This window comes from Oculina patagonica, chromosome 4 (assembly GCF_052425735.1).
Source record: "Oculina patagonica isolate OP01 chromosome 4, crgOcupat, whole genome shotgun sequence".
Classification (NCBI taxonomy): Eukaryota; Metazoa; Cnidaria; class Anthozoa; order Scleractinia; family Oculinidae; genus Oculina; species Oculina patagonica.
In genome coordinates, this window is record NC_135761.1 from 7210818 (window position 1) to 7235906 (window position 25089).

The 25089-nt window shown below is 37.0% G+C and overlaps 2 protein-coding genes across 4 annotated transcripts in view; both read left to right on the forward strand.

The window, feature by feature from the left end:
- The window catches only part of LOC144649283 (uncharacterized), a 120764-nt gene extending 98027 nt beyond the window's left edge, over positions 1-22737 (forward strand). Inside the window, exons 1-6 of one of the 3 annotated variants that reach the window (XM_078508755.1) lie at positions 14206-14693; positions 15161-15202; positions 17516-17580; positions 17670-17750; positions 21310-21471; positions 21969-22737. In XM_078508755.1, coding sequence (XP_078364881.1) covers positions 14476-14693; positions 15161-15202; positions 17516-17580; positions 17670-17750; positions 21310-21471; positions 21969-22444 — 1044 coding nt within the window. In that variant the 5' untranslated portion in view covers positions 14206-14475 and the 3' untranslated portion in view covers positions 22445-22737. Of the gene's footprint in view, positions 1-14205; positions 14694-15160; positions 15203-17515; positions 17581-17669; positions 17751-21309; positions 21472-21968 lie in introns of those variants that run through there. The other 2 variants (XM_078508757.1, XM_078508756.1) reach the window with 2 other exon arrangements.
- LOC144649291 (uncharacterized) lies at positions 4843-10238 on the forward strand. Its single transcript, XM_078508767.1, has 6 exons — positions 4843-5222; positions 5708-5749; positions 8433-8497; positions 8591-8671; positions 9067-9192; positions 9705-10238. The coding sequence occupies exons 1-6, from the start codon at positions 5005-5007 to the stop codon at positions 10178-10180; spliced, it is 1008 nt and encodes a 335-aa protein (XP_078364893.1). The 5' UTR covers positions 4843-5004; the 3' UTR covers positions 10181-10238.
- Positions 22738-25089: the final 2352 nt, after the last annotated feature.

Consider the following 25089-nt stretch of genomic DNA (forward strand, 5'->3'; position numbering starts at 1 on the left):
ATTTATTTTCTTCAGTTTTCATTGAAAAATGCTATGAATTTGGTCAAATAAAGAACTAAGTGACCCTAAAAATCGTATGATTTTAGATTTTTAGTTTTCGTCTTTTAAACGATAATTTTATTGATTGAATAATTGATGACGTCACTACTCGTGACGTCACAAAATATGTTTTTGGGGGCTTACAAGCGCAGGAATGACTTTGATTCAGATTTTTTTTATTATTCCTGTTCTGCTCATCCAGGGCAATTAATTTTCAACATAAGTGGAATTGCTTACACGGAAACGGAACTTCAATTTCAATATTTTGTTTAAGGGGGGTCACTATTTTTGACCTGATCATTTTTTAAAATTCAAAATGTCATATCTCCTTTAATATTTGAGATATCAACAAACGGTTTTCAGCTTTTAACTACTCTGGATGTCTACTTTCGAAAACAGTAAGAAAAAAATGGAAATTAAAAACTTTTAATTAAGGGTATGGTATGACGTCATCAATTATGACGTCATAATTTGACATTTGCTGTCAGTTTTGGTTGTCAAAAAAATTGGACTTTTGTCTTGGTTTAACTGGCCAAGTTTGGTGACGACATGTGGAGTTATGCTAATAATATTATTTTATGTGACATTCTGATGACCGATTTAAGGGCCGTTTGGCCCCACCGTTATGGGTTAGAGACTGTTGTGAGTGTTTTGTTGACAAATACACGCACGCGCTGGCCGCACAATGAACGAGAAATTTTCAATACTGCACGAGGCGTAGCCGAGTGCAGTATTGAAAATTTTGAGTTCATTGTGAGGCCAGCAAGTGCGTGTATTTGTCAACAAAACACGAACGAACAGACTCTAACCCTTTTAATATACAATCTGAGTACACTGCATCGAACTGCAAGCGATCATCGACTTAACGAACTTCAAACAACAAACTTAATGTTTAAAAATAAGAAGTGTAGTAGTACATAATTACACGGGATTACATCAATAATATAAAAATCACAAATTAGCCGTACAGAAATAAAACTTAAAATGGTTCATAAAATCGTTCATCAGCTGTGGTCGTTCATAAATACAGTCAGCGAGAAGCTTGTTCAATGCAAGTCGATGGCTTTCACAATCAAGCAACTACAAGCAAGTCAATCGCACACAAAAATGTATTTATTGAGCTGCAGTTTACCTTTGAACATGAAAGCGCTTCAAGTTGTTATCCTCTTCGATTTTGTTCGGTATTGGATCGTTGATAATTTGAGGAATATACTTTTCTTCCACTTCTACAAGCTTTGAAGCTGAAGACACCTTCAATAATGCACGATTTTCGTGCATTATTGTCAATACTGCACTGTCTGAGTTTGCTGACGACAGGTAAAGCAAAATCACGTGATCTATTTTAACCAATTGCGCGCGTGGATTTTGGACAGTGAACGAAGATTGTATATTAAATATATATATCCATATTGTTCCCAGTTACAATATATATTCCCATTTTCGATATAAACTTGATTTGCTAAGATTTTTAGTCCATATTAGGAGTGACGATAAGTTTCCTTCAGGGTATCGGGGGGATGGGTGATAGAAAGCTGCAAAGTGAAAATTACACATACACTTTCTCCCCCTCCCCCTACCCAATTTAAAGTTAGTGGTTTCTTTGCTTTGATATAAGCTTCATTTGTAACGATTTTCAGCACATTATTTAAGAATGGCAATATGTTTTCTTTAGCTCAGGCTTAGGAGGTTCTCTGTTTTTCTCCAGTGCTATGCCTTTCAAACAGTACTCATGGATTTGACAGAAACAGCAAGAATTAATCACGTTATCAAAAAACTGAAGAAAGAAAAAGGGAAGGCAAAGAACTTGGGCGCACTTAAAAGGCAGACGGAAATGTTTGCACTGGATCTAAAAGTAAATAATAAAAACAAAAGTTGTCAGGTTTTAAATCCCTCTGGAGTGTAATTTTGCATAAATGCCTTGACACCATTGAACAAATATACTGGCCCGTATGCATAACTTAAATTCCCGATACTTTTTACATCAGCTGAATCAAGACCCGTGATCAAAATGACTCTTTCAGGAAAACGGTTTGATGACCGCGTTTCGCGTTTTGCTTTGATATTTCTATTTTTCTTCTGTATCGTGGGATTTCTACTTGGAATCGTATTTATTTATTTGAACGTGAACGATCGAATTATCAAGCTCGAACAAAAAGTCTTTCCCGCGAACAGCGCCGAAGAGTCATACTTATTAACAGCAGCGGCGTCGCAGGATTCGCCGGCTCATTGAGCAAGAGAAAGAGCCGGGGTAAATGGCCTGGAAATTAAGGATTATGAAGGTAAATTTTATTTTGTATGTATGTATTTTTCTTTAGAAACGATTGCTTTGGAGGTGGCCAAAAAGTAGGTACACTAAGAAGTGCATAAGAGCAAATAAATGATCTGAGCATTTGAAAAGAGTAGAAGGAAATTATGAGTTAGCACATTAGTGTCCACGAATGTCGGACTATATTCTGATATCTGTGAATCCGATCTCACCCAAAAAATTCAGCTCAATGAAACCGAGGAACTCTTTTAATCGTTCCTTATATAACTTATTATTAATTTGCATCATGAATGCTACGGTATTTGAATAAACATTCCATTGAAACTAGCAAACAAGGTTTACAAGTTTTTCGAAGTTTTCGAGATTCAACCATGAATCTGTGCCTAATAAGGTGGTGAAAGTCACTAGTCATCCATAACAATCCGAGGCTTGTTCATAAATTTTAGAAACTTATAAATTAAGCCTACGAAAGAGTGAGCTAAAATGAAATGTTCAGCTTTTATTGATTCATATCCATCACGAAGAATTTTTTTAATCTTTGTTTTGATTTTTAATTCAGATAACGCAAGGACAAGAAACGCTATTTCGCCGTTTGTCAGAGGAAATTTTCAACCTGCTGGGCAGAGACTCATGGAAACCGTCTAACTAAATTGCATGTTCACATGGTAGCGCTGCAATCCTTTCAACCCCTTTTTTCCGTCACTACTCATGCATTCTCCCAACAAACTGATGTACGCAAAACTGCTTGCCTTTCTTCACTGCAAGGCAGGCCTGAGCTTGGCAGGCTCCTTGTTGTTATTCACCCCTCAATCAGCATCAATTTCCGAAGAATTCAACAATATCATCAGCAATTTGTGAACTCTCGAAGGAAGTACGGCGATTCAATTCTGCCCTCGATCAAGAATGATCCGAATAGTCCTGTTCTGTTTAGTCAGTGATTGTGTTGAAAACGGACAAAGGTTGCGGTCAAGTGAAAGGACTAATGTCATATCATAAATGATACCATCATCCCAAGTTATTCAGTTAGATATCTTACTAAAAGGAGTACATTTTTAGTCAATGTATAATTATGTAAACAATATGGTATACGTAGGCAACTAAGGAAGTTAAGAAAAAAATAAATGTTAAACAGGGTGAAAATGCGAGAAGCGTTTCGCAATCAGTTTTACAGCCATGACAAACTATTTAGTGTATGAATCATTGAAGGATTATTACATACGGTTTCCATTGGCTGTTATGTTAGGAGTCTTCACCATTATAATCACTTGCCTTTATTTGAGACAGTGCGCGCGGTGGAGAGTCGAATTGTATTCCATCATAATAAAGGATGTCACATTGAAGTACTAAAGAATCTTGAATCTGTCGATGGCCGTCCTGTTACTAAAGACTATTATACTCTATAGTGGTTCCATTTCCCACCGTTATCAGCAACTTAACTTGAATGAGTCGAGATTTATAAGTTTGTAGCTATTGACAATATCCATTGATTTATTATTCCTCCTTTTAAAATAACTGAATCGCGCAGTTTATTTCATCAAAGTATTGCAGTCATTCAAAAACTAATAGACGAGAGGTTCGTTTTGCTTGAAATATTAAGTAAATATTAAGTGTTCTTTTACAGTCTGCAGAGAACACTAAAGATATCGTATCTTATTTTTTGAGCTTGAGACCATTCCTCATTATTTGCAATTTAATATATAGATAAAAGCTGTCACAGTCTTGTAAGTTGTCGCAAATTGTAAACTTCATTTTCGTTATTAGTACTCATCAAAACGTTGCCTTACAGTAGGGTAGAAGTTTAATTACGTGTTTGATATCCAAATATAAACGTTAAAGGTGTTCGGAAAAATGGTTTGGAAAATGCTTTTCGGTGTTGCTCGTCACAAGGTATAATTTATATATTGCGAAGTGAAAAACATCAACTTGCTTACGCACGAACTAAAATTGACTTATTGACAATGTTACGACTTGTTTACCTTCCAAGAATGTTATTACACGTGGTAAGAGTTTATTTTCACTAGCATTGCAGCAAAAAAGTCCAAATTAAGATTCTACTTTCAAAAAGACAGTGAAAAACACAGGGCTGACAAAATGAATGGATAGTGTTAATGCCAGCGTAAGGGCGAAAGTCTATTTCGATAATAATTCCGCCACATTATGATACATTTTCACGCAATGAAAACAAATTTTAGAGTCCTCAATGTTTATATGGTCAGGTCACTGCAATAGCTGTCAAAGTGAACAAAATGTCTGTATTTGACCTCTAAACAGGAGAACACTCAGAACACTGGCGTGACTATTCCTTTGCTACACTTCCGGTTCAAGACAAAATAAACCATTTTCCAACCTGGCCTGAAAAACTTTTATCCTTATATATATAATATAAATATCTCCACTTTATAAAATAGCCAAAAAAAGCTTTAGACACCCGTGCATTATTTGTATTCTTTATCTTGTTTTTATGACAGTTTATTTTTTATTGTAATTCTAATTTCATAGCCCTTATAAACGAGAAAATTCTCGCCGATGACTCAATGTATTGTTTCCTCTAAACTACCAATCACGTTCCATATTTAACGAATAAGATTTCATCGCGATTTCCCAACGTACACAACTTTCTTGAGGTGAAGAGAAGGTTTACTGATATTTTTCGCAGGGTTAGGAATTAACTCCACGATTCAAAGCCTATTCAGACCGCTATGAAGCTTTTCGCATCTCACATCGGCCTGCTTTTTGCGGCGGTATTTGCGATGTCTTTTGCCCTACATTGCATTTATGCCAAGGATGAAACTCCGGATGGTTTTCGCCGAGAAATGGAAGATGATGAAAAACATCCCCAGCTGCTACGAGAACGACGATCCGTTAAAAATAATGCGACCCAAGATATTCTGAAACGACTGCAAGACATGGAGAAAAAGTATGTATTTTTTTTTTTGTAGTTTGCGACTAATGAACAAAACACAGAGTAGCTACTGTAAAATGGATCGATCAGGTCATCCCTTACGAAAACGTCTTTTCTAATGAAAAAATTAAGTTGTGGCATTGATTCAGCTAACTTATTAAAGCTTAAAACAATGATTTTCATTATTTATAAATAATAGCTAATAGCCACTAGGAAAACTGCAACTCAGCGATGAAACTAACTTTAACATGCTACAGACTGGATCAGTTGAAAAAAGAAAGACAATTTAATGATATATGAGACAAATCTTGATTCTTGAAAACAATTCATCAATAAGAAACTCCGGAACTAAAACAAATCTTAAAAATAGCGTGAATACCAAAGCAAAATTAATGTGCCTACTTACTGGTTATTTGTCAATCCGTTTATCATTTGCCCTTCTTGAAAGCTTGAAAAACTTTTATTAGAGCATTTTTAACAGTCCTTTCCTTCTGTCACAGGCATAACGAAAGTACTAAGCGATTGAAAAAACTGGAGAAAAGGTTTGTAATAAAACAACACTCAGTTTACTGCCGATCAGATACCCTCTATTACTCCCAATCTTTAATCAAGATCTAACAGTATATGGAATTGTTTAGTCTAACTAATTTCAAGTAATATGTTCTAATAAATATAAGTTTACGTTTAAAAATATCACGGAAGCTTTCGGAGAACTGAGAAAATTTCATTCATAATCTTTTCGAGCTTTTATCGCTTAAAATTACAGCTGTTTCAGAGCTTTAACAAAAATCAGCGAAATCGGACATTTGCGCTTTTCAAAAATTTGCTGCTAGCTTATAAAAAATCTGTGACTGTGGCAAAATCCTAGAAAAAACATTTTCCCTGGCAAATAATTCTCCAATACAGGCTTCGAACAAAGCTGCTTGTTTTTGTTACATGTAGTTTCTGCAGTTGATGCAGTCAATGATTTTTTTTTAGATTGTGCCAGTTACTATACTCTGTGTAATTCCGCTTGCACTAGCTATAAAGGCTTTATAGTTTGTGAAATTGCTGTCATTTAGTTACTGTAATTTGTGTGGTTGCTGTAGTTTGTGTAGTTGCTGTAGTTTATGTAGTTGCCTTAGTTTATGTAGTTGCTGTAGTTTCTGTAGTTGCTGTAGTTTATGTAGTTGCCTTAGTTTATGTACGTAGTTGCTGTAGTTTGTGTAGTTACTGTAGTTTGTGTAGTTGTGTAAATACTGTAGTTTATGTAGTTGCCTTAGTTTGTGAAGTTGCTGTAGATTGTATAATTACTGGAATTTGTGAAATTGCTGTCATTTAGTTACTGTAGTTTGTGTAGTTGCTGTAGTTTGTGTAGTTGGCTTAGTTTGTGTAGTTGCCTTAGTTTGTGAAGTTGCTGTAGATTGTATAATTACTGTAATTCGTGAAATTTCTGTCATTTAGTTAGTGTAGTTTGTGTAGTTGCTGTAGCTTATGTAGTTGCCTTAGTTTTTGTAGTTGCTGTAGTTTGTGTAGTTGCTGTAGTTTGTGTAGTTACTGTAGTTTGTGTAGTTACTGTAGTTTGTGTAGTTGCTGTAGTTTGTGTAGTTGTTGTAGTTTGTGTAGTTGCTGTAGTTTGTGTAGTTACTGTAGTTTGTGTAGTTGCTGTAGTTTGTGTAGTTGCTGTAGTTTATGTAGTTGCTGTAGTTTATGTAGTTGTTGTAGTTTTTGTAGTTGCTGTAGTTTGTGTAGTTGCTGTAGTTTTGTAGTTATGTAGTTTGTGTAGTTGCTGTAGTTTGTGCAGTTACTGTAGTTTGTGTAGTTACTGTAGTTTGTGTAGTTGTGTAGTTTGTGTAGTTGCTGTAGTTTGTGTAGTGCTGTAGTTTGTGTAGTTGCTATAGTTTGTGTAGTTGCTGTAATTTGTGTAGTTACTGTAGTTTGTGTAGTTGCTGTAGTTTGTGTAGTTGCTGTAGTTTGTGTAGTTGCTGTAGTTTGTGTAGTTGCTGTAGTTTGTGCGTTATGTAGTTTGTGTAGTTGTGTAGTTTGTGTGTTACTGCTTTGTGTAGTTGCTGTAGTTTGTGTAGTGTGTGTTTGTGTATGCTGTAGTTTTGTAGTGCTGTAGTTTGTGCGTTACTGTAGTTTGTGTAGTGTGTAGTTTGTGTAGTTACTGTAGTTTGTGTAGTTGCTGTAGTTTGTGTGTTTTATTTGTGTGTTATGTAGTTTGTGTATTGCTGTATTTGTGTAGTTGCTTTAGTTTGTGTAGTGCTGTAGTTTGTGTAGTGCTGTAGTTGTGCAGTTACTGTAGTTTGTGTAGTTACTATAGTTTGTGTAGTTACTGCAGTTTGTGTAGTTGTTGTAGTTTGTGTAGTTGTGTAGTTTGTGTTTTGCTGTAGTTTGTGTAGGCTGTAGTTTGTGTAGTTACTGTGTTTGTGTAGTTGCTATAGTTTGTGTAGTATGTAGTTTGTGTAGTGCTATGTTTGTGTGTTACTATTTTGTTTGTTGCTGCGTGTGTGCTGCTTTGTAGTTGCTGTGTCTGTAGTTGCTGTAGTTTGTGTAGTTGGTGAAGTTTGTGTAGTGCTGTAGTTTGTGTAGTTGCTGTATTTCTGTAGTTGCTGTGTTTGTGTAGTGCTGTTTTGTGTAGTTGCTGCAGTTGTGTGTTGGTGAAGTTGCGTGTTGTGTAGTTACTGTAGTTTATGTAGTTGTGCATTTGTGTAGTTCTGTGTTATGTATGTGTAGTTTAGGTGTTGATGTAGTTTATTTAGTTGCTGTAGTTCGTGAGTCTGTAGTTTGTGTAGTTGCCTTCGTTTGTGTAGTGCGTAGATTGTGTAGTTACTGTAGTTTGTGTATTTCCGTAGTTTCTGTAGTTTGTGTAGTTATGTAGTTTGTGTAGTTACTGTAGTTTGTGTAATTGCTGTAGTTGTGTAGTTGCTGTGTTTATGTAGTTGCTGTAGTTTGTGTAGTGCTGTAGTTAATGTAGTTACTGTAGTTGTGTAGTTGCTGTATTTTGTAGTTGCTGTAGTTTATGTGGTTCTGCAGTTTAGGTAGTTGATGTAGTTTATTTAGTTGCTGTAGTTCGTGAAGCTTCTGTAGTTTGTGTAGTTGCTTGAATTTGCCGGTGTAGTTATTTTAAATTGAAGCTGTTCTAGCATTTCGTTTTGATAGTGATATTGAATAATTGTTGTGCATAAGTGTTTTTGTTAGTTTTTGTGAATATAAAAATTAATTATAATAAATAAATTTCTGTAGAATTGAGGTACTGCTACAGCCCGGCAAATCTGGTTATTCGTGGTTCTTGTCGAAGTACTTTCAAGGTGCGTGCACTGAATTTATCACTAAATCAGAATTTGTTTTTCATTCAGTTTTTTTATTCGTGTAATCAATACTCCAATTCCTTTATTTTTCAGAACGGAACAACCAAAATGACGGACTGGGCTTTTTAGGAATGCGTGGTCCTCCTGGTAGACCTGGGAAAGCTGGGCCAAAAGGTATGCATTTGAAGTTGCTTCTAAATTAATCGGAAAGCCACATGCACAGTGAGTAGGATTAACTAGCAATGCCTGAAAAATGGAAATGTATATATAGAGCATATCCCTGCTGCAGGAAAGAGAGGTAATACAATATTAAAAAAAACATAAAATAGAAAACAAAACAAGAACAACAACGATCTAGAGTTACTTGCAAGAAATGTGGTTCCAGCCAAGATGGGCTAAGATGAAATTTCTTATTTCTGAATTCATTTGTAAAAAAAACGCTTTCTTTAGTCTGATTACATGAAAAATGTTACTGAAGTAGTGTAGTCAATAGTAACGGCAATCAAACGAACAGTATCTGGCTTGAAAAACGCTATTGAAGCTAAGCAAGCAGACTTCATTATTTACAGGAGAGTCGGGCAAACCAGGAACACCAGGAGCCAAAGGGGAAAAAGGCCAAGATGGGAAGTCTGGGGTGCAGTATGTTCGCTGGGGAAGAACCACGTGTCCTAGTGGCGTTGAAATCGTTTACAAAGGTAAGACGTGACTTGTAAGGGCAATGCTTTGACACAATTTTAAATCACTATGGCAAAATTTTAAAAGGAAAACAAGACCTCGTTCCCTTTATCTCAGGCTATTCAATAAATAAGTTCTCGTTTACAAAATACAATAACAGCAACAGCTGGCTTTGTTTGGTATGCCCATATGTTTTCACGATTGTGCCATAAAATAAAGTGAAGGAAAATTAATAAAAAAAGATAAAATTATCAAGATTTTAATTCAAATAAGCATAAGATCAAAGATTAGCTCATTATGTAATTCACTTATTACAAGTTTAAACGCATTAGGTGACAATTGATTCACGGACTAATACTTAGAAAATAAGGAAAACTTAGTTTTCGACTTATTTTTTCAGTAGCACTTGATACACTTGACAAGTTTTGAATCAAAACCAAAACATGTAATCGTATACATGTAAAAAAATGAACAAATTTAACTTTCAGTTTTGGATATTTAAGAATAACGGTCATCTTTCTTATATTGTTAGGTAGAATTGGTGGTGAGAGTCACACTCACCAAGGCGGTGGAGTAAATTACCTTTGTCTTCCGCTCAATCCAAAGTATGACAGATACAAGGACGGATGGCAGAACTCGGGATACCTGTATGGCACTGAGTATGAAGTCAATACTTTCAATCCGTTCAAGAAAAACCTACATGACCATGATGCACCATGCGCTGTTTGCTTCGTCAAGTCACGTGGCTCAATGCTTATGATGCCCGCGCGGAATGACTGTCCATCTGGCTGGACCGAGGAGTATCATGGGTACCTGATGACTGAATACTACAACCACAAGAATCAGGGTGACTTCATCTGTGTTGACGAAGACGCAGAGTCTGTCCCCGGTACCAAGGCGAACAAGAATGGTGCATTACTGTTCCCCGTGCAAGGACAGTGTGGCTCACTACCGTGTGGTCCTTACGTCGCTGGGAGAGAGTTCACGTGCGCTGTGTGTACCAAGTGACGAGAAGGTTGTCAATACAGGGGCCATCAAAAGGCTACTAAAAGAAAAAAAAACAGAACAGTGATTTTGTAGACTGTCTTGATTTAATGTAACGTAAAACTGAAAGAAACTAGATTTGAGCATGATAAAGTTTTCTGCTATCTGTATGCAAGCGGCGATTCACATCGATGTAGTGTATGATAACTACAATAAACTGTAGAAAGATCAATCAAAATGTTGTCTCGTTTGCGTCACTGCCATGTCGTCTCCAGACCTGTGATCCAGTTTGTTAACGCCAAAAATAATTGTTACCAATTCAGTTGCTGACTGCTGTATTGAGGACCCTAGCTACATTGCAGCAATTTAAAATGCCGAGGAAGCAGTACTCAATTCAAACCACTAAATTTGCAATCAATTGATTACGCTTTTTAAGCAGGAAAAATGCAACTATCCCGGGCTATTTATGTAAACCATAGATCGGCTAGGTGGAGGAAACTTTAAGGGAGACGTGCCGCTCATGCAGTTGTTTGCTTTCATTAAACTTTTTCTACGCCTTTGGGCGGAGGAATGAAGAAATCACTTCTAGCTGGATAGAAACAAAAATATCTATTACGCTAACTCGTGCAATTTCCCGTCAGATAAAACGCGGGTGCCATGATGGCGTGAAATAAGCGTCATTATTTTATTTTACAGCACGGGCCAAACGAGGATAGAAAGCTGCAACATGAAAATTAAACATACACTTTCTTCTCCTTCCCAATTAAAGTTAGTGGTTTCTTTGCTTTTACATAAGATTGATTTGTAACAATTTTCAGCACATTACTTAAGATTGGCAATATGTTGTCTTAAAGTTCAGTTAAAGCTTCAGGGCTGTAACTAGCAAGAGGAAAGACAAAGCACTTGCCTTATCTAGATCTTAACTCAAATGAAGAAAGGAGACACGTTCAGGTGAAAGAATAATCCCAAATTGAACGTGATTGATTTTTCTGAATTATAACCTCAAAAAAATGCTAAAATTGTGTCTCAGAGCATTAAAAATTCAAACTTTTCTTTCCAGACCGCACTAACGGCTTCTGTCTTCGACACTCACAACTTTTTCCGTCTCTGGCCACTTCAAACGGTACTCATGGATTTGACAGAATCAGCTAGAATTAATCAAGTTATTAAAAAACTAAAGAAAGAAAAAGAGAAAACATTAAGAACTTGGTCGCACTAAAAGACAGACTGAAATTTTTGCACTGGATCTAATGGTGAGTAAAAAAAACAATAGTTGTGAGATTTTAAATCCGTCTGGAGTGTAATTTTGCATCAATGCCTTGACAACAATAAACAAATATACTGGCCCGCATGCATAATTTAAACCCCCGATACTTTTTACATCAGTTGAATCAAGACCCGTGATCAAAATGACTCCTTCAGGAAAACGGTTTGATGACCGCGTTTCGCGTTTTGCCTTAATATTTCTATTTTTCTTCTGTATCGTGGGATTTCTACTTGGCATTGTATTTATTTATTTGAACGTGAACGATCGAATTGTCAAGCTCGAAGAAAACGTCTTTCCCGCGAACAGCGCCGAAAAGTCATACTTATTCACAACAGCGGCGTCACAAAATTAGCCAGGTCACTGAGCAAGAGAAATAGCCGGGGTAGATGGCCTGGAAATTAAGGATTATGAAGGTAAATTTAATGTTGTATGTATGTATATTTCGTTAGAAACGATTGCCTTGGAGGTGGCCAAAATGTAGGTACACTAAGAAGTGCATAAGTTAGAGTAAATAAATGATCTGAGCACTTGAAAAGAAGGAAATTATGAAAATTAGCATGTTAGTGTCCACGAATGTCGGACTTTATTCTGAAATCTGTGAATTCGATCTCTCCAAAAATATCCAGCTCGATGAAACCGAGGGATTCTTTTAATCGTTCCTTATATAACCTATTATTATTTTGCATCATGTATGCTACAGTATTTAAAAGAACATTCCATTGAAACTAACAAACAAAGCTTACATTTTTTTGGAAGTTTTCGAGCTTCAACCACGAATCTGTGCCAAATAAGCCGGTGAAAGTCACTAGTCATCTATAACAATTCGAGGCCTGTTCATAAATTTTAGAAACTTATGCATTAAGCCTACAAAAGAGTGAGCTAAAATAAAATGTTCAGCTTTTATTGATTCATATCCATCACGAAAAAATTATTTAATCTTTGTTTTGATTTTTAATTCAGATAACACAAGGACAAGAAAATCTATTTTGCCGTTTCAGAGAAAATTTTCAACCTGCCAGGCACGGACTCATGGAAATCATCTGACTGAATTGCATGTTCACATGGTAGCGCTGGGAATCCTTTCAGTCCTTTTATGCCGTCACTACTCATGCATTCTTCCAACAAACTGATGTACGCAAAACTGCTTGTTTTTCTTTACTTCAAAAAAGACTGAGCTTGGCAGACTCCTTGTTGTCATTCACCCCTCATCCAGCATCAAGTTCCGAAGAATTCAACATTTACATCAGTGATTTGTGAACGCTCGGAGGAAGTACGGTGATTCAATTCTTCCCTCGATCAAGAATGATCCGAATAGTCCTGTTCTGTTTAGTCAGTGATTGTGTTGAAAACGGACAAAGGTTGCGGTCAAGTGAAAGGACTAATGATGCCATATCATAAACGATACCATCATCCCAAGTTATTCAGTTGGATATCTTACTAAAAGAAGTACATTTTTAGTCAATGTATAATTATGTAAACAATAAGGTGGGCGAAATACAAATTTAGGAAAATGTTAAACAGGGTGAAAATGCGGAAGCGTTGTTTTACAGCCATGACAAACATATTTAGTGTATGAATCATTGAAGGATTATTACATACGGTTTCCATTGACTGTTATGTTAGGAATCTTCACCATTATAATCAGTTGCCTTCATTTGAGACGGCTGCAGTGGAGGGTCAAATGTATCTATGATAATCGAAAATTGACACATTGAAGTACTAAAGAATCTTGAATCTGTCGATGGCCGTCCTAGGCCTGTTACTAAAGGCTATTATACTCTATAGTGGTTCCATTTCCCACCGTTATCAGCAACTTGAATGAGTCGAGATTTATAAGTTTGTAGCTATTGTCAATATCCTTTGATTTATAATTCCTCCTTTTATAACTGAATCACGCAGTTTACTTCATCAAAGTATTGCAGTCATTCAAAAACTAATAGGCGAGAGGTTCGTTTTGCTTGAAATATTCAGTAAATATTAAGCGTTCTTTTACAGTCAGAGAACACTAAAGATGTTGTATCTTATTTTTTGAGCTTGAGACCATTTCTCATTATTTGCAATTTAATGTACAGAGAAAAGCTGTCACAGTCCTGTAAGTTGTCGCAAATTGTAAACTTCATTTTCGTTATTAGTACTCATCAAAACGTTGCATTACAGCGTAGAAGTTTAATAACATGTTTAATATCCAAATATTAACGTTAAAGGTTTTCGGAAAAATGGTTTGGAAAATGATTTTCGGCGTCACAAGGTATATCGCGAAGTGAAAAACATCAACTTGTTTACGCACGACCTAAAATTGACTTATTGACGTGTTAACGACTTGTTTACCTTCCAGCGAATGTTATTACACGAGGTAAGAGTTTATTTTCACTAGCATTGCAGCAAAAAAGTCCAAAATAAGATTTTACTTTCAAAAAGACAGTGAAAATCACAGGGCTGTCAAAATGAATGGATAGTGTTTAATGCCAGCGAAAGGGTGAAAGTCTATTTCCATGATATCTCGCACGTTATGACAAATTGTCACGCAATGAAAACAAATAATAGAGTCCTCAATGTTTATATGGTCACTGCAATAGATGTCAAAGTGAACAAAATGTCTGTATTTGATCACTAAACAGGAGAGCACTGGCGTGACTATTCCTTTGCAACATTTAAAAGTTAAACTTCCGGTTCAAGACAAACTAAACCATCTTTCAACCGTGCCTGATTTGACTTGCCTGAAAAACTTTTATCTTATATATACCCCCGCTTAAATAAAAAGCAAAAAAGAAGCTTTAGCCACCCGTGCATTATTTGTATATTTTATCTTATTTTATGACAGTTTATTTTTTATTGTAATTCTAATTTAATGGTCCTTACAAACGAGAAAATTCTCGCCGATGACTCAATGTATTGTTCCCTCTAAACTACCAATCACGTTCCATATTTAACGAATAAGATTTCATCGCGATTTCCCAAAGTACACAACTTTCTTGAGGTGAAGAGAAGGTTTACTGATATTTTTCGCAGGGTTAGGTATTAACTCCACGATTCAAAGCCTATTCGGTCCACTATGAAGCTTTTCGCATCTCACATCGGCCTGCTTTTCGCGGCGGTATTTGCGATGTCTTTTGCCCTACATTGCATTTCTGCCATGGACGAAACTCTGGACGGTCTTCGTCGCGAAATGGAAGATGATGAAAAATATCCCCAGCCGCTACGAGAACGACGATCCGTTAAAAATAATGCGACCCAGGATATTCTGAAACGACTGCAAGAAATGGAGAAAAAGTATGTATCATTTTTTTGTAGTTTGCGACTTAAAGAACAAAACACAGAGTAGCTACAGTAAAATGGATCCATCTTCATCCCTAAACGAAAAACTATTTTTCTAATGAAAAAATTTGGTTGTAGCATTGATTCATAAAAATAACTAATAAACACTAGAAAAACGAAAACAGCAACTCAGCGATAAAACTAACCTAAACATTTTTTTATCACTCTGTACAACGTGAAGAAATCTCATTGCTACTGCTGGATCCGTTGAAAAAAGAAAGGCAATTTAATGATATTTGCAGACAAATCTTGATTCTTGGTAAGAATTCATCAATAAGAAACTGAACTAAAAATACCATAGCAAAATTAATGTGCCTACTGTACTTTCAGTTCATTTGCCAATTTGTTTATCATTTGCCCTCCTCGAAAGCTTGAAAAACTTTTATTAGAGCATTTTTAACAGTTCTTTCCTTCTGTCACAGGCATAACGAAAGTACTAAGCGATTGAAAAAACTGGAGAAAAGGTTTGTAATAAAACAAGATACCCTCTATTACTCCCAAACTTTAATCAAGATGTATGTTCATACCTGTGAAGCCACCTGTTTCAGAGCTTTAACAAAAATCAGCGAAGTGGATCGATTTGCGCTTTTCAAAAATTTGCTGCCGGCTAATAAAAAATATGTGACTATGGCAAAGTCCTAAAAAAAGTTGTTCCCTGGCAAATAATTCTCCATTCCAGCCTTTGAACTAAGCTGCTTTATTAGATCGTGTCAGTTACTGCACTTTGTGTAACCGCTTATGCACTCTAGACTGTGTGGTTGCTGTAGTTTGTATAATTACTGTAATTTGTGTAATTGCTGTCATTAAGTTATATACTGTAGTTTGTGTAGTTGCTGTAGTTGCTGTAGTTTGTGTAGTTACTGTAGTTTGTGTAGTTGCTGTAGTTTGTGTAGTTGCTGTAGTTGCTGTAGTTTGTGTAGTTGCTGTAGTTTGTGTAGTTGCTGTAGTTTGTGTTGTTGCTGTAGTTTATGTAGTTGCTTTAGTTGCTGTAGTTTATGTAGTTGCTGTAGTTTGTGTAGTTGCTGTAGTTTATGTAGTTGCTGTAGTTGCTGTAGTTTGTGTAGTTGCTGTAGTTTATGTAGTTTGTGTAGTTGCTGTAGTTGCTGTAGTTTGTGTTGTTGCTGTAGTTTATGTAGTTGCTTTAGTTGCTGTAGTTTATGTAGTTGCTGTAGTTTATGTAGTTGCTGTAGTTTGTGTAGTTGCTGTAGTTTGTGTAGTTGCTGTAGTTTGTGTAGTTGCCGTAGTTTGTGTAGTTGCTGTAGTTTATGTAGTTGCTGTAGTTTGTGTAGTTGCTGTAGTTTGTGTAGTTGCTGTAGTTTGTGTTGTTGCTGTAGTTTATGTAGTTGCTTTAGTTTGTGTAGTTACTGTAGTTTGTGTAGTTGCTGTAGTTTATGTAGTTTGTGTAGTTGCTATAGTTTGTAAAGTTGCTATTGTTTATGTAGTTACTGTAGTTTGTGTAGTTGCTGTAGTTTGTGTTGTTGCTGTAGTTTATGTAGTTGCTTTAGTTTGTGTAGTTACTGTAGTTTGTGTAGTTGCTGTAGTTTATGTAGTTGCTGTAGTTTGTGTAGTTGCTTTAGTTTGTGTAGTTGCTTTAGTTTGTGTAGTTGCTGTAGTTTGTAAAGTTGCTGTAGTTTCTGTAGTTGCTATAGTTTGTAAAGTTGCTATTGTTTATGTAGTTACTGTAGTTTGTAAAGTTGCTGTAGTTTGTGTGATTGCTGTAGTTTGTGTAGTACAGCAACTAGTTGCTGTAGTTTGTGAAGTTGCCATCGCTAGAAATCGCGGACATTGAAGTCGGCGAATTTTGATGCATCTTACATTAATCGCTCACGAAACTTGGTAATAGCCGCTGACTCGAAAGCCTGACTTTGGGCTCATATACATCTACGATGATACACAAAAATGCGGCCTACACAGAGAAATATTTTGTGAAATAGGAAAACCACTGGTCAAAAATATTGCCTGATAATAAAACTGGAGCAAAAGATCTTTCAAACGATGGCTTTTGCGGCAAAATTGGAACAAAGACGGCTGAAATATCGTAGCTCAAAGACAGCGGATTTTGGGATTTCAACGTGGACTGCCGCCGTGTGTTTACAGTATGCGATTTTTTGTGGTTTTCTAACGGCAAAGATACAAATGAAATCTAATCGGAAGGAGATGTAAATCGTTTGGTGAGTTAGATTCATGTATAGTTTTATCAAATCTGTTTGCACATTTTTTCGATCACATTCAATTTGCCGATAATCCCTGTTTATAAACTTTAAGTTTTCGGTTTTCGCCATACATTCCTCCTCTACGCCTTATAATTTTGGTCTCAAAAACTGTTCGCAGAAAACATTCATGAATACAAATGAAATTCGAAGTCTGCATTTCAATTCTTGTACAATGTGGTTGTTAATACACCAGTCTATTGTGTTCCGCTTGCACATTTTTACATTTGTTAATTTGTCAAGAAATATCTAATGAAACATTTCATTCTCCATACATTTTCTTTGTAATCCTTGCGTTCGCTTCTACGGTCAATGTACCGCAGGACATACTATTCGCGGACTCGGAGGTCCGCGATTTCTAGAGATGTGTAGTTTGTGTAGTTATTGTAGTTTGTGTAGCTGCTGTAGTCTTGTCAGTGTGGTGTCTGTTGTTTGTAACGGTATTTTTAAATTGAAGCTGTTCTCTAGCATTTTGTTATGATAGTGATATTTAATAATTGTTTTTATTAGTGTTGTTGTTTGTTTTTGTGAATATAAAAAATAATTATTATAAATACATTTCTGTAGAATTGAAGCACTACTACAGCCTGGCAAATCTGGTTATTCTTGGTTCTTGTCCAAGTACTTTCAAGGTGCGTGCACTTAATTTATCACTAAAATCAGAGCTTTTGTTATTGTTTTTTATTAGTGTAATCAACACTCTCATAATTTTATGTTTCAGAACGAGACAACCAAAATAACGGACTGGGCTTTTTGGGAATGCGTGGCCCTCCTGGTAGACCTGGGCAAACTGGGCCAAAAGGTATGCATTGGAAATCATTTTTAATGTAATAAGAAAGCCACATACACAGTGATTAAGATAAACTTGTAAAGCTTGAAAAATGGGAACATGTACATGTATATGAGATAAGATAATGACCGAGTTAGAGGTTGAGTTGAGTTTGAGTTGAGTTTGAGTTGAGTTTGAGTTAAGATTGAGTTAAGATTGAGTTACCGTTTTCCATTTGTATTTGCTAAAAAAGTGTTTAATTTAAGATGCGAATCACTTTTTACGACCAAATAAGCAAGAAAACTGATACTTTTGTATTTTAGAGAATTATGTTATCCTCATTTCGTGTCCTAACCCACCACACCCCCCCCCCCCCACCCACCCAGTCCCCTTCTAACTTTTTTTTGTTCATTATTCAGTGAAAGCGCATTGAACGAACTGCTGGTACACTGGGCCGGTGAAAGAAAAGAAAAAATGCGAAACATTTTCCAAAAACAATCCAATACATTTTTGTTTATTTCCGTGTTGTTAAAATAAAATAAAAAAATTAACTAAAATACAATGTCTAAATTGAATCCAACAATATTAAATGTTACGCAACATGGTGGTTGATACTAAATTTTAACGTAAATAAAACAATCAGCTCTACTTCGATCTTGTGTTGTCCACTATACCGTTCATTATTCTCTAATGTATGATCAAACTATCTCCTCGTTAATTAAATTCTGATATTCTTCAGGTGTAACATTGACATTTTCTGGAAGCATGACAGTCATTGGAGGCACAATCAAATTGCTTTGTTTTGGTTGTGTGTTAATACATTCTTTTCTTGCACAAAATCGAAAAGTACGTTCCACCGCAAAGCTCCTTCCATCAGCTGTTTCATTTGAAGGTACATACAGGCCCTCTACTGAAATGCAAATATCTCCCGCTGAAAACTGATTCTGACAGCCTGGTTTTGCACACCTCGGTTTGGGACCAGGTTGTGTATTACATCGCTGTACTTGCCAAACTTGCTTCTTTTTTGCTTCTTTGTGCTTGTTGAAAATGGCTGCATTTGTAGGTTTAGTCCCTGTTGGAGATTTTAAGTTCAGTCCCTTGAACAACGCATCAACTTCACTTTTTGTTAGTGCCTTCTGATGAAGACGATAGTCGCCCTCTTTAACTTGAAAGAAATTCAGCAATACAAAAAGAACATGCTTACAGATATTTGCACTATTTGCGTAGGGACAATCGCAGGTTGGATGCTCAGAAATCGTTGCATTGTAGGTGTTTAGTCCAGATCTAATCGTAAATTCCCTTTCATTTCTTCCAAGTTCATTGGAGTCAACAACTACTAATTTTTCTTTTTTGGCAAGTTCAAGTGAGCGCTGAAATGCCTTGCTGGCAGTTGTTCTGAAACGGCCGTCACGCTTATCCTCCTTCGCACCATCTTTGTCTGCGGTTTGCTGTGAATCATCCTCAGAAGACGAAGACTCTAGGTGAGTTCCATCGCTGAAAACACTTACTTGACGTTTTCGTTTGCGTGTCGCTCTATGGGAGCAGTTCGCATCAACAGTAGAAGCTCTAGAAGACTCTGCAGCTACATATAAGGTATTGTCGACAACGCCAGCGGAAATTTCTTCTGCGAAGGCTTTCGCTCTTGCCATTTGCTGAAAATAGTTAGCTTTAAGTCTGTCGCTTTGGCTTCGATGTTGGCCTCCTTTATAATTTCCATAACCGTAAGATTCTAGTTTTTTTGACAGCATAATTGCTTCTGCCACGTCCTCCTCAGCGGCCATTGCAAGGGTTAACCTGTAGGATCCTTTCTTGGCCCACTGAGAGTGACCAACCTCTGCTAAATTGACGTTTGGTGCAAGTGGTGCGCCACATTTGAATGCCTTAAATATGTGGGTCCTTCTCTATGCCACCATTTGAACCAGCTAACGACCTGACCTCGTTTTCCAGGTTTTTCCTGTGAAAATGCTATGAGTTCTTTCCTGGCTTGATCATATTGATAAGGTGTTGGCGCCTCAAAAATACTCCTGGCGAGAGTTTTAAACCTGTGCTTTGCCTTATCACTCCAGTCTGTGTGTACCTGCCTATTGCAGCACTGAAAAAAATGGAATTCACAGGATACACATTGTTCTAAAGCTTCCTTGCCAAACACGTTTTCGATTGCATCCCAGTTTCCGCCAGCTTCATCAAACATCCATCCCGCTGGATTAAATAGGTAGTTCTCGTCCCCAGTAAAATCTCGTAAAACCTAGAAAACAACATTCAAACTGTTACAATTAAGACCCCGGTAATGGTACGACTTTAAGGCGTACGACATGTACGTTAGAAAAGGGAAGGACCCATGCATTAGTATCCTTGACATTGTTTCCTTTCACTTTCGACTTGGAATTTAAACCAACAGGTGTTGGTAAGGCGCGCTGGTGAAGAACTAAAAAGAGACTCCCCTTTGACTACATCAGCGTAGGAGGCAACAGAGTCACAATCCGAATCGCTACTTATAGACTCCATGATCGACCGTAATGGACAAAACAAATGATAAGAATGATCTTCAACGCACTTAAAACACGTTGTTCTCCAAATATCCAGAATTCGAAAAGGCGAATTATTTCTCTGTCCATTGTGGAGTTACCATGGCATTCAGACGAATTCCGATCTGATCGTGCGATTGCCGTGGCCATGGGAAAGAATTCGCATTAGCCCGAAGAAAGGCTAGACAGAGAAACTGCGGGATAATGGTGAAATCAGTTTCGTATCACAAAATTAAATTTTGTAGCCAGAACCCCTGAGCCAAGACTAATTTTTCTAATCGGGTCTCAATTTGCCTTTAAAAAAAATAGTTTAGTAGCTGGTGGATAGAGGGTTTCAAAAATTGAAATGTCGGTTTGAACATAGCTAGTCGACGCGCGAGACAAAAGAAAAAATATTATGTTAGCCTCTCCTATTTTCTTCCTCTCGCGTTTCTCGAATAGCCTGAATAAAACTATCTCTGAAAGAAAATTAATGATGGACTGCTTGTAGTCAACACCGCGATAAAAGGTAATGATTTGCAAGCAACAAAACACGAGAGCTGAATTGTTCTTAGCGTAAAACGCGAAATAGTGTAAAATTGTCAGTAAGATGTTAAGTATTATTTCAGTAAATATAATGAGAACCTTCGATTTTGAACTTTCTATTGTAAAAAAAGGAAAAGACACTGGAAATACGGTAACTCAATCTTAACTCAAACTCAACTCAAACTCAACTCAAACTCAACTCAACCTCTAACTCGGTAAATAGCCGATCCCCATGTATATAGGGCATAATTATACCAACAGCAGAAAACAGAAGGTAATACAATTTTTAAAAAAAAACTAGAAAAAAAAAAAACCGAGCAAGAGGTAGTTGCAAGAAATGTGGTGCCAGCCAGGATGAGCTAAGATGAAATGTTTAACTTCAGAATTCATTTGTAAAAAACAAAACGCTTTATTTAGTCCGATTCAGTATGAAAAATGTTACTGAAGTGGTTTAGTCAATAGTAACGGCAATCAAACAGACAGTATCTGGCTTGAAAAACGCCACTGAAGCTAAGCAAGCAGACTTTATTATTAATTTACAGGAAAGTCGGGGAAACCAGGAACACCAGGAACACCAGGAACACCAGGAACACCAGGAACACCAGGAGCTAAAGGTGAAAAAGGCCAAGACGGGAAGTCTGGGGTGCAGTATGTTCGCTGGGGAAGAACCACATGTCCTAGTGGTGCTGAGATTGTGTACAAAGGTAAGACTTGACTTGTAAGGACAAAGTTTTGACACGATTTTAAATCACTATGGCAAAATTTTAAAAAGAAAGTCAGGCCTCTTTCCCTTTCTACCAGGCTAACCAATAAATTAGTTCTCGTTTATAAAATACAATAACTGCTACAACTTTTTGTTTGGTATGCCCATAAAACAAAATACAGCAAAATTAAAAAAAAAAAAAAAGATTAAATTATCAAGATTTTTATTTAAATAAGGTATTTTACAAAATGTATTTATTTCAAGTTGAAATACATTAGGTTGCAATCGATCCACGGATTAAACTACGAAAAGATTTAGTGTTTGAAAATAAGCAAAACTTAGTTTTCGACTTATTTTTTCAATAACACTTGATACACTTGACAAGTATTAAATCGAAACCAAAACATGTAATCGTATAACATGTAAAAATTAATAATGAACGAATTTAACTTTGTTTTGGATATTAAATAATAACGATTATCTTTTTGATATCGTTAGGTAGAATTGGTGGTGAATATTATGGTCACCAAGGCGGTGGAGTGAATTACCTGTGTCTTCCGCTCAATCCAAAGTATGACAGATACAAGGACGGATGGCAGACCTCGGGATACATGTATGGCGCTGAGTATGAAGTCAACGATATCAACATATTTAAGAAGAACCTCCATAACTATGATGCACTGTGCGCTGTTTGCTTCGCCAAGTCACGTGGTTCAATGCTTATGATGCCCGCACGGAATGACTGTCCATCTGGGTGGACCGAGGAGTATCATGGGTACTTGATGACTGAATACTACAACCACAAGAAGCAACGTGACTTCGTCTGTGTTGACGGAGACCCAGAGTATGTCCCTGGTACACAGGCCAACAAGAATGGTGCGTTGCTGTTTCCCGTGCAAGGACAGTGTGGCTCACTACCATGCGGTCCATATGTCGCCGGGAGAGAGTTGACTTGCGCTGTGTGTACCAAGTGACGAGAAGATTGTCACTACAGGGGCCATCAAAAGGCTACCAAAAAAAAAAACAGAACAGTGATTTCGTAGTCTGTCTTGATTTAATGTAACGTAAAACTGAACCAAAGCTAGATATTTCAGACAAAGATGTAAACCATGATAAAGTGCGTTGTTTTTAGTATTTGAGCGGGCGATACACATGGGCGTGGTGTTTATAAACTTCAATAAACTATAGTATGATCACTCAAAATGTTGTCTTGTTTGCTTCACTGCCATGTCGTCTCCAGAGCCTGTGATCCAGTTTGTTAACGCCAAAAATATAACTGATACCAATTCAGTTGCTGACTGCTGTATTGAGGACCCTAGCTATATTGCAGCAACTTATAATGCCGAGAAAGCAGCACTCAATTCAAACCGCTAAATTTGCAATCGATTGATCGAGCGCTTTACTGAGCAGGAAATACGCAACTTCCACGGGCTTTTTATGTAGACCATAGATTGCCTGAGTGGAGGAAAACTTTAAGGAGACATGCCGCATAGCCATAAATCCCTTTTTAAGGAGGCTTCAGTGGTTGCAGTGAAAATTACTGACGAAATTTAAATTTAAGCTAATTTTTGAAGGGTTGAAACCACCCAAGCAGAGGGTAGTAAGCCTGCGGTTCGCCCTCTCGTTCTCGTTTGATTGCCAAATGTCTAGCGTTTTAATCTTTCCTATAGCTACTCATGTCGAATTCGGAGCTTCTTACATTTCACCATATAGCTTGTGCAACTGAACGTTTACAGCTTTCCGGTTCTAGTCAACGGTAGAACTAGGCCGAGGGTATTATTTTGACGCTTTTTTATCTGTGTTTTAAGACGTTTCATTATTCATTCGGAGCTTCTTACATTTCACCATATAGCTTGTGCAACTGAACGTTTACAGCTTTCCGGTTCTAGTCAACGGTAGAACTAGGCCGAGGGTATTATTTTGACGCTTTTTTATCTGTGTTTTGAGACGTTTCATTATTCATTCAAAATATTTCTCCGTTTCTGATTGGCTTTCAATCCCCGGTTAATTCCAGCTAACCGGCTAGCGCTGACCAAATTTGGAAGAAGGTCCTATTATACGATGATTGACGTCATTTAAATGACGTCAATTGTCCAATATCAAAAATTAACCGATCCCAACCTCGTTCCCACGGCATTAACCGATCGAAACCTCGTTCCCACGTTACACGGCAATTGCTCTGATGCACAACGACTGGGAAAATGCCGAGATTAATTTGTGCAGTTCGACGAGCAGAAAATCGCCAAATTATAAGAAGACAAGGGGAAAAAAGCAACCAAGGCAAGATACATTCAAGATTTTCAAAGAAAATACCCAATGTTTATTGATCGGACCAAAATCATAAAGCGTACTTTCAGCCAAACATTTACAATTATCCTCCTATCTTCTCTCGGTCTCCCCGGTTGAACTCGTTGGCATTTCTACCGATAGGTACCACTAGTTATTAGCGACCTTCAGATTTGACTACGAGTTCGAGATCGAGTACGAGTACGACTTTGGAATTTCAACACAATTGGATCCCCGCGCTATAACTCTTCCCTGTTGCTGACTTACACTTAAATTACCGTTAGGCATAACATTGGGGTGATAAGTGGCTAAAGGAGGCACACGAATTTGGTTTGAAAACTCGTACTCGTACTCAATCTCGTACTCGTAGTCCAATCTGAAGGTCGCTATTATTGATATTAGCCTCCTCGATCTGCATAATTCTTCATATCATACTCAGCCTCATCCAATAATTAATAAATGTACGTGTTGCCATAATAGAGATATACCTCCTCTCAAACGCCCATTTACAATCAGGTTTTTCAAATGTCTAAAAAAGTAATTTGGTTGCCTTTAATCTTTTTTTTTTGCGATTTTCAAAACCTGCAATACTCTTTTGGGAGAATTTTATATTAATGATGGATTTTATTTTAAAAAATGGCCTTCGCCAGATTACAAAAGTTCAACTTCAGTTTGGAGGAAATACTGAATGTTGTTTTATAACACAGTATACTAAGCAATTATTGGATGAGGTTGAGCATGATATCATGAATTATCAAAACCGAGGTCTGTGTTTTCTGCCTCAGCCTTCGGCTTCGGCAGATAACACACGAGGTTTTGATAATTCACGATATCATGCGAAAACCGAATTCAATAATTGTTTTATTATACGTTTTCAAGCTGTCATCACTTTTTCTAGCGCCGTCGTAAAACTTCGTCCGAACATTGACCAAAGCGGTTTTATCGTGTGGTTCCTCCCTCAAATAATCATTCAGAATTTTTACACTTGTTTTTGTTGTTCTCTTGGTGTTTTTAAGCCTGGTTCTCATATGATCGTCCCGATCGTCTCTGTCGCTTCTGTCGCTTCAAAAAGTTTGCTTGCTCCAATCACCTCAGACTTTGCAAACGACAGAAGCGACAGAGACGATCGGGGCGATCATATGAGAACCAGGCTTTAGAATCTTTGTTCACGATCAAAACTTTCAATTCCTCTTCGGAAACGGAGGCGAATCGCTCAGCCATATTTTCAAAAGTTTGACAGCACTACACGGACGAGGGGCTTGGAAACTAGGCTGACTTTGAACTTGACATGATAACCCAATATCTGCTGATTCACATGCTACTGTATATTGAC

What these genes read in the sequence shown, in the direction of transcription:
- LOC144649291 (XM_078508767.1), top strand. Translation starts at nt 5,005, where the DNA reads ATGAAGCTTTTCGCATCTCACATCGGCCTGCTTTTTGCGGCGGTATTT. An exon ending in TGGGAAAGCTGGGCCAAAAG is followed by an intron (nt 8,672 to 9,066) that starts GTATGCATTTGA and finishes CATTATTTACAG; the next exon opens with GAGAGTCGGGCAAACCAGGA. An exon ending in CGTTGAAATCGTTTACAAAG is followed by an intron (nt 9,193 to 9,704) that starts GTAAGACGTGAC and finishes TTATATTGTTAG; the next exon opens with GTAGAATTGGTGGTGAGAGT.